This window comes from Phycodurus eques, chromosome 7 (assembly GCF_024500275.1).
Source record: "Phycodurus eques isolate BA_2022a chromosome 7, UOR_Pequ_1.1, whole genome shotgun sequence".
Taxonomy (NCBI): domain Eukaryota; kingdom Metazoa; phylum Chordata; class Actinopteri; order Syngnathiformes; family Syngnathidae; genus Phycodurus; species Phycodurus eques.
In genome coordinates this window covers 18,309,151-18,319,318 of record NC_084531.1, presented here as the reverse complement: position 1 = coordinate 18,319,318, position 10,168 = coordinate 18,309,151, and the positions used below count along the sequence as shown (strand labels likewise).

General features: G+C 40.5%; 1 protein-coding gene across 3 annotated transcripts; it reads right to left on the bottom strand.

The window, feature by feature from the left end:
• Positions 1–64: 64 nt before the first annotated feature.
• Positions 65–8,875, bottom strand: serpinh1b (serpin peptidase inhibitor, clade H (heat shock protein 47), member 1b). Of its 3 annotated transcripts, none has more exons than XM_061681261.1 (8): positions 8,838–8,875; positions 6,788–6,819; positions 6,145–6,288; positions 5,872–6,064; positions 4,006–4,276; positions 2,275–2,373; positions 1,959–2,191; positions 65–875 (listed from the first exon to the last, which is right to left on the bottom strand). In XM_061681261.1, exons 3-8 carry the CDS (start codon positions 6,261–6,263, stop codon positions 573–575), a joined length of 1,218 nt encoding a protein of 405 aa, XP_061537245.1. In that variant the 5' UTR covers positions 6,264–6,288; positions 6,788–6,819; positions 8,838–8,875; the 3' UTR covers positions 65–572. The 3 variants fall into 3 exon arrangements, with proteins under 3 accessions (XP_061537245.1, XP_061537244.1, XP_061537242.1); XM_061681260.1 differs by lacking the exon at positions 8,838–8,875 and adding an exon at positions 7,272–7,341; XM_061681258.1 differs by lacking the exons at positions 6,788–6,819; positions 8,838–8,875 and adding an exon at positions 7,272–7,344.
• Between the last annotated feature and the right edge of the window lie 1,293 nt (positions 8,876–10,168).

The following is a 10,168-nucleotide window of genomic DNA, read 5'->3' as shown; positions in this document are numbered from 1 at the left end:
CCACTTGAAAGATTGTGATTTCTTCATTGTTATAGCAAAATTACAAAAGTCACATTTGCTATAATTTAAAAATTTTTATTGAAAAAAATGACATTTGTTCATAATAACACAATTCCAACAGCGTATTTGTGGACAGCAATAAACAGGTTGTGCTGTTTTTTTGGGAGGGTTGTTTTTTTGTTTGTTTTTTTAGTAAGAACTGCCAAACAAGATCTTTAAACATTAAAGATAATGCAGGAAAGCACCAATGGATCATTGCTTGACCTATGCTGGCATTATTAACAGTCTGTGACATAGAGAGAGCGAGCGAGAGAGAGAGAGAGAGAGAGAGAGAGAGAGAGAGAGAGAGGGAGAGAGAAAGAGAGAAGTCACACTTAATATAAGCAAGAAAAATCTCAGTGAGGCTCATATTTGGAGAAAAATGTTCAAATCAAGGGAGTGTGTCTCAAAAGTTCAGATATACAGTCCACAGTCTGCCTTTATGGAATGTGTTCCTGAGGTAACATTAGAAAGGGAAAAAAACAGTTTTCTTGACATAGTTTCACAAAATAAAGCTACTCCTGACATTACCATTACAGCTCGTCGCGCATCTTGTCTCCATTGGGTCGAACCACACGGCCAATGTACAGGATGGACTTCGTCTTGTTGTCCTTCACGAGGAAAATGAAAGGGTGGTCCACATAGAAAAGCTGAGGATCCCTCAGCTTGTCAGTGCCGAAGATGCTTTTGTCGAACGGGTTGCCTTCGGTGTTCAGCTCCAGGGCGGATGCGTGGAAGAAGTCAGAGAGGTACAGGTCCTTCTTTCCGGAGATGTTGGACAGGTCCGCCTTGGCCTTGTCCACCGCCTCCGTCAGGCCGAGCTCAGCCAGATGTTTCTGCAGAGAACGAGCGAGACGAGGGCACTTTATAGAGCGTAAAATTAATAGCTGTTTATTTTATTAAACATTAAATGTGTATTTATGGAGCCTTTTCTCACACAAGCCTTTGTGGCTATCAAGCGTCCTAAAGGGTAAGTAGTTTTACCTTATTTAGTTGTGTTTTATTTTGGTTACCTTCTCTTTAAACCTCTATGACAGTTAGGTATGTTGAAAATGTTACTGTACTTAAAACATTGCCTTGAGTTACTGAAGGTTTTATGATGGGAACACGAGTTAATTTACAGAAATGATGGTCTTCCGGCAGCATGGTACTGTAGTAGTGGTAAGCATGTCGGCCTCACAGTGCAGAGGTTCAGAGATTGAATCTCTGCTTTGGCCGTTCTTGCTGTGGGGTGTTTACATTGCCTCCCTGTGGTTGCATGGGTTTTCTCCTGGTCAACTGACTTTCTCCCACATTCCAAAAATGCGCATGTTACTCATTGATAACTCTGAATTGTCAATTGAATGTAAATGGGTTTTTTTTTTGTCTACATGTGCTCTGAGATTGACTGGCAACCAGTCTAGAGTGTACAATACCCTGTCTCTCACCCAAGCTCAGCTGGGACAGGCTCCAGCTCACCCACAACCTTATTGAGGACAAAGGCTATAGAAAATGGATCGATAGATTATGTTCCACTGTGAAGCTCTGTTTCTAAATAATAAAAGCTGTACATAGTTGAGAATAACGCTTTATTTCGAGCTCTATCGCTAACAGAAAAATTCCACCAATAATTAATGCCCACCTAAAAAAATGTATAATACTGCACTATAATTGTCAGTAGCTGCGATGAGGTGACAAAGGACTGCTTTTGTCTAAATGAAACTCCTCAATTCAATTCAGCAACAAGATGCTTCTAGATGGCACCAAAGCAATAACAGTAGTGCAAATAACAGATAGGTTCCCCGTAAAATTCATAAATTTAGAAGTGCGAATGTACGTAGGTTCACTGTCATGCGCATTACAAAGTGGTTGACAGCCAAACAAGGGAAGCAAAAGCCATTGGCTTCTTCACACTTTCACATGATGATTCCTCGTCTTACCTGCAGGTTGTGGCTGACTTCCAAAGACATTTTGGGCAATGAGATGGCCACGGCCCTGTTCTCCATCTTGCTGAGCCAAGCGTCCACCTGTGTCCTAGTCAACAGTTTTTCCAGGCGCCCCAGGGGCTCCAGATGGTAAGGCATGATGAGGATCATGGAAGCCTGCTTCTGGCCCAGAGGCATGTCCATAATATAGAGACTGTTCTGCTTGTCTTCGTAGAAGTCGTACAGCCCTGAGGAACAGCGGGACAGAGCGATCGGATCTCTCGTCTTCAAAATGTGACACCGTAAAAGAGAAATAATTGAGGAAATGTACCTGTGCGGTGCATCATGGGAACTGAAAGAGTGAAAGAGCGAGTCACCAGGAAACCACGGTTGTCCACCATCTTTTCGTGGAACTTCTGATCCCAGTGAGCTGTGAGAGAAAATACAACCCACTTAGTTTCAGCGCTTTTGAGTTTCCATCATGAACTTGAGGTGCACTCATCAACATACTGTACACCTTCATAGCCGCCCATACGGATTTAGTCATGAATATGTATGGAATACCGTGTATAGTATTTACCAAAAAATAAATAAAGTTCCAAAAAGCAATGGTACCCATTTTAAAAATGTTAAATTAAAAAAACAAAACAACAAACTAAAGTCACTGTTAGGGCTGTCGGATTTAAAGCATTAACTCATGATTAATCACACAAAATAGATTGCATTAATCATGCATTAACTCTGATTAATCACACAATGTATTATGTCCATTTATGCTCCATTACCTTAACCGCAGATGGATATCTGAAATGCGTTGCAAGTTGCTATAAGGTAAGTGATTAGGTCAACGCTTACGAGTTGAGGAGACACCGACGGGTGTGCTCGATGGCAAATTTTCCCTCAAAAGTCACGCCGACAGGACTTCCGGAATAAACAAAGGGAATTTGCAATTAGTGGAGCACTGAACTCTCTTTTCATCGAAGCAAAAGTTTAAAACACCATCTCAAAGCTAAATGTGGTACTATGTGTGGTATATTTGGCGCCTGTGATTAATAGCGATTAATCAAAATTCAAAGATGTGATTAATCTGCTTTAAAAAAAATATCGATTGACAGCCCTAGTCACTGTATATAACAACTTTTTATTGCACATTTTTATTGATTTTTGTGAACAATCTGCTGTGTGCTATGGGATGCTTTACCCTGTAAACCTTGAATTTCTCTTCTGAGGATCAATAAAATCATATTTATGTTAGCTTATCTTTTTGGGCAAGGAACCATATTTGGTACCTTAAGTCAAAAATGGCCATCAAAGTCCCATTATAATGCAGGAGAACTATATAACTCAGAGTCATAAGCATAAACGGTAAATGTTTATAATGAGTACTTAGAGTATTAGTTATGATGATAAATGAACATGTCTATTTTACCGGTACATCCTTAAAAATATATATGGTTATAATAATTAAACATTTCGAAAAAGTTACAAAAGTTGTTGGTTTTTTGTTTTGTTTTGTTTTTTAAAGGACTTGTAATGAATGACCTTACAAAAGTTGTTTTTAAGTCTGCAATGTCCGTCCATCCATTTCCTCTACTACTTATCGTCATGAGGTTCACGCATGTGCTGGAGCCTATCCCAGCTGCAGGTGTAGGGTTAACGACAATAATTTTCTCTGTAAAATTCCATCAAATTTGCCAAACTGCATCTTGTTGTGAAATTAGTTGAGTTACGTTAACTCCCCATACAGTGTTGGTATCTGAAAATTTTCTTGCGGGCCCAAGCAAAAAATCATCTGAACGACAGCTTGTATCGTGAAAAACTCGCAAGTCGGGTCACTCGTATATCAAGGCACCACTGTATTGACCTGTACGGACTTTAATATTATGAAAAGTTTTCATATTTAATTCCGTGACTCTTTGCGTGCCACTGGAGGGAGCTTGCGTACATCACTTTGAGAATCACTGCCGTAAAAGGTTAACACCTTTATCCAGAGCCTCACTAAAATGTAAGAGTTTCAAGAAACAATGAAAGCAGGACCTTGGTTAAGGTAAATAATACTTACGCTTGAAGAACATAGCGTTGACAATCATGGCCCCATCGGTGTTCACCACCTCTTTGGTGATCTCGGGCAGCTTGCCGCCAGTCGACTTGGCCGCCCACTCGTTGATGGAGTTCACGGCGCTCCTCTTGTCACGGAAGTTTATTTTGGAATGGTCGTAGTTGTAGTGCTTCTTACTGGTCTTCACGAAGTCGTCGGTGAAGGCCACTGAGCTGGGCCCATACAGGCGGTTGTTAATCTTCCACGTGGTGTTGCGCGTCTTGGCGTCGCTCACCTGTGGATGGACCACATAGCAACTATATCACGTAGGGTATACTAAATGGACTAAAGCAGTGTGATTTGGTCGCAAACCATTTTTAGTAGGACTTTCTAGTTGTACAAGATTTTGACATGTATAGTATCTAGGAATTGTTGTAACATTAATGAGGTGACTTTAAATGAGAGAACTTGCGGATATGGCTGAGGTCAGGGCTGTGAAGTTCTTCTGCATGAAACTCATCTGCCAATGCCTTTATGGACCTTACTTTGAGCAATGGGGAACCGAAAAAGGTCTTTCCGAAATTGTGCAATTGGAAGCACGCATTCAAGGGGGGGGCACGGTGACGAGGATGACTGGTTAGAGCGTCTGCCTCAGAGTTCTGAGGACCGGGGTTCAATCCCCGGCCCTGCCTGTGTGGAGTTTGCATGTTCTCCCGTGCCTGCGTGGGTTTTCTCCGGGCACTCCGGTTTCCTCCCACATCCCCAAAACATGCATGGTAGGTTCATTGAAGACTCTAAATTGCCCATAGGTATGAATGTGAATGTGAGTGCGAATGTTTGTTTCTATGTGCCCTGCGATTGGCTGGCAACCAGTTCAGGGTGTACCCTGCCTCTTGCCAGATGATAGCTGGGATAGGCTCCAGCAGCTTACCCGCTACCCTAATGAGGATAATGATGGATGAACATTTGTTTGATTTAAACAAAAAAACAAAATCAACAAAAAAACAATAGTGGTACCCAAAATGCACTTCAGCTATGCCCAACTTCTTGTACAACATACAATCAATGTAGCATAACACATAACTGCAGTCTCATTAATGCATTGTTACTGTCATGTCCTTATTGCAAGTTTTTAATTACTTGTGCATAAGAATTTAATAATACAGTGAATGTTTCAAGAGGCTTTGTTTTGGCCTTTGACATCACCACTTGGGATGTTTAAGGGGGGCATGGCTTAAACAGATCTCAAGTTTTTAAGTTGTGAGGTCTTTCCCAATCTATTTGTCTATATAAAGCAAGAGTCTCAACCTCAGGGTTTCAAGTATTCATTAAACAGTTCAACTAATCCAATTTTCTCAATCTTTATTATTAACAGTTTCGGACAAAATTGGTGACCTGTTCATCCCTCTAATCTCCCTCTTTTGCATACAGCACATCTATTAAAAAAAAACATCACGGTGCCCTTGTGCTGAACAAAAAAACATTCTGTCTCCCACTTTTCCTGAAATTGGCTGTGCTCTTTGCCAACCTTTCTCTTAACGGAAGGTTTTGAGAAAGACATGACTGGGACTAAGTGACAGGAAGTATTCTCCTTTTACTTGGTGTCACTTCAGAATTACATTTCAACCAAGTGACTCACATTGCTAATTCACTTTGGCTAACTTGTCGACAAAAAACACCGAAAGCTGTAATGAGCCTGAGCTATGGTATCTTATAATTGATTATCCAACAACCTGGCAAAAACTGCGTTGGCCGCACTAACGCTAAACTTTTATGTTAAATAGGGGGCCGCAAAATATTGTCCCACGGGCCTCAATTGGCCTCCATGCCTCGTGTTTGAGACCCTTGATAATCACGTATGCGTAGGACATCAAACATTGCTTGTCGCACCTCTGAGAGCAGCTCAGCTAGGCCCGCGTGCAGATGCTCGTCCTTGAGTTTATCTGCACGCAACAGGGTTTTGACCTGCGAGGCGGTGGATGATTTACTGCCAAGCGCAACCATTCCCAGCGAGGAGGCAAGCACCACAGGCGAGATCAGGATGTTCTCCGTCTCTTTCGCCTTTGCCATGTTGTGGTAGAGGCTGCGGAGAAGAAGAAGAGGGATTGTTCGTCACAAAATTCAGATGAATTAGGACTCCAATTGATTGTCGTGCCCACTGACCTAAAGGCCAGGTGGGCGCTGTTGTCGGCCATTGTGGAAGCATGGCCGCTCAGCTTCTTGTCCTCAGCAGAGACCGCGAATGCCAGCAGGCAAAGAGCTACGAGGTTGCTCACCCACATCCCGTTTGTCTGTAACTGTAACAGCCTGAAAACAAACAACAAGTTTAGTGCCTGTTAAGTTTAGATGTGAATCAAATCCAGTGTCTTTTATTCCATCTTCCAACTGAGAGAATTATTCAGTATTAAATGAGAGGAAAATGTGAGTCTTGGCGTCAGACGAGGGCAGGAGGAGGAATTCCATCGAGCAGACATGTTGCTCGCCACGTCAGCAGCAGGATTTGGAGCTGCCGCCGCCTCAAAATTTGCACCAAGATGTAATCTGATTCCTCTCTGTTCTCTGTTATGTATAATGTTGCCAGTCTGCATTTTGCCTGGAGAGGATACGTTTTTTTTTTTTTTTAAACCTTCAGTCTAACCACTCCCAACTGCCTATTTAAATTCTTTAATTCCACGACTCAGACATCTTTTCAAACTTCCTTTTCTCCATTGTGAATAAAACACAGGATGTCTCTGTACTGGTAAAGTTGGGATACTGCAAAAATTAGATGACATTACTTTCACACACATTTTTTTTAATTATATACCTTGAGATCTTTTGATGTCTGTGATTTTCATTCTGAAAGACAAGAGTTGTATGTAATAATCCCCATAAAGGTGGCAGTAAAACATGACTGTGTCAACTTTTGACTGCCTTTTAGACTTCAAAAAGTAGTTTTTTTTCCTCATGGAAAAAAAAAAACTGGAATTCAGCTGTGCCACATTTATGCAACGTGTTTCCAAAGGGTGACTGTGAACCTGATTGCTTATGGATTAAAGCTTAAAAAAAACTTTAATGCAGATTTTGTTGCAAAATGGGTGTATAAACATATTCTTTCCAATTTATTGATTGCACGGAATAGTTGCATTCACATTTGAAGAGAGGAAAATTTAAAAAACAATTAAACAGCAACTGCAAAAATAGCCAAAATGAGGTGCTGTGACTTTAAAACAGTGAAACAAAGCAGCCTTATTCAAGTACTCCCTGCATTCCATCCTGCAAACAAAATTATCCTATCTTCTCATCCTTACCTGGCAAAGATCTGCAGGGTTTCTCCTCTCAGCTGTGTCCGTTGGATAGTTCAGCTCGGGCAAAAACCCCCTCTATATACCCGCAGAGAAAGAACTTTCTCGAAGTGGGAATGGGATATTCAAATAGATTTTGTCGGGACAGTGGGAGGCGGGACATCCCCCTTTGGAATGCAGAGGCAGTCAACTGATCTGGGCTCAGTTCATAAACTTTTTGCAAGTGTACAGTCTTGAGTGAGAAATCTGATTTGGGGTCAGTTGTAGTTTAGAGTGCAAAGAAGTACTTACAAGACTATTTTAGGTCATAATGCATGGCTTTCTGACTCAATCTCTAACTTTGGTTTCATCATGCTTAAAATGGCCAATTTCGTATTTGTATAATAAACTCAGTCACTATGATACATATTGCATATTGTTTTGTATTTTGCCATTTTTATAGTCTGAGTGTTCTGCCCTTCTGAAATTGCCATAACCTTCCTCCAGTACATTTGTGTGCAAGTAAAGAGAAAAGCAAAACGTTAACCACAATCTTCATGAACCAAATGACCTAATGCCTCACTAGGATCTGTAAATGCATTCCACGTAGCTGTGGTCCACACGTGATTTAGAAGCCCTTCCCCCACCACTGCCACGTCAATCCAACTCAGCTGGATGCAGGGTGGAAAGATGCAGGGTAATCGAGATTACATAAATCGCAGTGATTCAAGCTCAACTGATTTACTATTTTCTGCACGAACAGCAAGTGATAAAAAACAAAAGGTAGAATATAGGGAATGGGGGAAGAAAGATTTATTTTTCAGACTCAAATTAATTTACATCTAATCTAACCCTATAATCCTTAAAGTCATATGTATGCTACCATGTAAACTATTGTTATTGTATTCTACTGTATTGAGTATCGAGAGTTTTCCTAACGTTGTTGGAGGAATTCCTTGAAACTCTCTGTCCCGAAATCCTTGTGCAGCCCTCGGTTAATTGTCCTGACATGCCTAATGGTAAAGTGAGTCACCTCTATCAGGTTCTGCAAAACCACTTCATGGCCTACTCACATGGCCTATTTCTGCTTAATGCAGATCTGACCCTTTTACACCTTGCTGTTCAGTAATAACAGAACCAAATTGGGTAGACAAAGGCAATTTTATACCTTCTGAGGTAGTATCAGAGTCCTAACAGTGATAGGACAGCGACTGTATGAAGTATTTTATTCAGTATATACATCGCACATTATCCTATTTAGTTGTGTAAAAGGCAATGTGGATAAATAATACAATCCTGCTGGATCGCTATGTGAAAGCGGCTATTGTGAGGATTAAATTTGGGCCAGTCAAAACCTTCCCAGCCAAAATAAACCCACCCCACCCCCGGGGGTTGATTGTAATCCTGCCTGAGCGCAATAGTTTGCACTGAAATTCCTCATCTTGGGAGTAAAACATGTCCGGTCAAATTTGCTAATACACATCACTTACAGTGGAATATAGGACACTTTTGTGGTCCGGTAAAGGTGTTAAACAACAACAAACTAGGAGGGAAGAGGGAAAGGACACTGCATGCAAGAACACAAGTACTCACTAATGTTTTTCTGTCTTTAATGAAGATACAAACGGTCGTTACCCACTTTTCTTTTCTTGCTTGTCCATGTGTGCCTAGCAGGGAAAAAAATAATCTTCCAGAACCACAAGCCCAAGCAACTAAGATACAGTTATAAAACAAATGTCATTCAACACAAGTTATACCCAAGTAGTCAAACATGGAAGTCCTTCAAAGGTACGTGCATTTGAAGATGTGTATGTAACTTTTTCTTTCATTCTTTCAGATGTGAACGTATCAAAGTGAAGAGCACTGTTGTTTAGGTTATGTTACGCAATCTCTTGCACTTGAGTTTTATCGAACATTTAACACTAAAATATGCTTAATTAGCGCAAACATGGTCATCCTTGTGGAGATGTGAACAAACGAAATTCTTCATTCACTCCCTTTTTGTACCATCTGTGTTGTTTGTTCTTCATGAAAAAGGGGAGTTGTTGAGGACGGGGTTCCTGTTTGTCTTATGTGCCAGATAGGCTGTAACACAGTTTATTGATTAGACTACAGAATACAGTGGATCTAAAAAGTCTACAAATCCCAAGTTTTTGTGATCTAAAAAAATGAGACCAAGGTAAATCATTTCAAAACTTTTCCATCATTGATGTGTTTTTTTTTTTTCTTCTTCTTCACCTGGAACTGTTAGTCAATGTGGAGGAAATTAAGAACAGTTCCAAAGACTAGTCGCAAAACCATGCTTCTGCTAGATTAAAAAAAAGAAACAAAAGGAAAATCCTACTATACTAGAAGAGCGGAACTTTATTTAGGGTTAATCAAAGCCATTTTAAATGGTGGCATGCTGGCCCCTGTTTAACGTGAGTTTGAATGTGATTTGTCAATTCTGAACATAGTCACATTCTAAGTCATAAGGTATGCACACTTGTGCAGCCACATTACTTAAGTTGTTTATTTTTACTTCACCTCTCTAAAATATTTTTTTTCTCAATTGAGTGGTACAACTGGTATAGGTTTTTTATATATTTGTACATAGCATGTGCCTTTTATGCAGATAATATAGCTGACTTATCTGCAGTCTACTACTAGATAGTCGGTGGGCAGCACAAGAGAACGCAAATTAGGTACAACTGCACAATCGAATGAGAATGTATGGCTTTTTTCAAGAAAATTATTCTTTTTGATAGTTTACATTAGAATTACTCGGCTGGTTACAATTGACGTGGATCACAGTGAGATATGCTTCTAATATATTGGTTGCCTTATTTACCTATAGGTCTAATGCAGTGCTGATAAAACCCCGATTGTTTTCTCCCAGCTGTTCATTGCACTATGGGCTCGCAGTCACTAGGTGGGGCACAAGG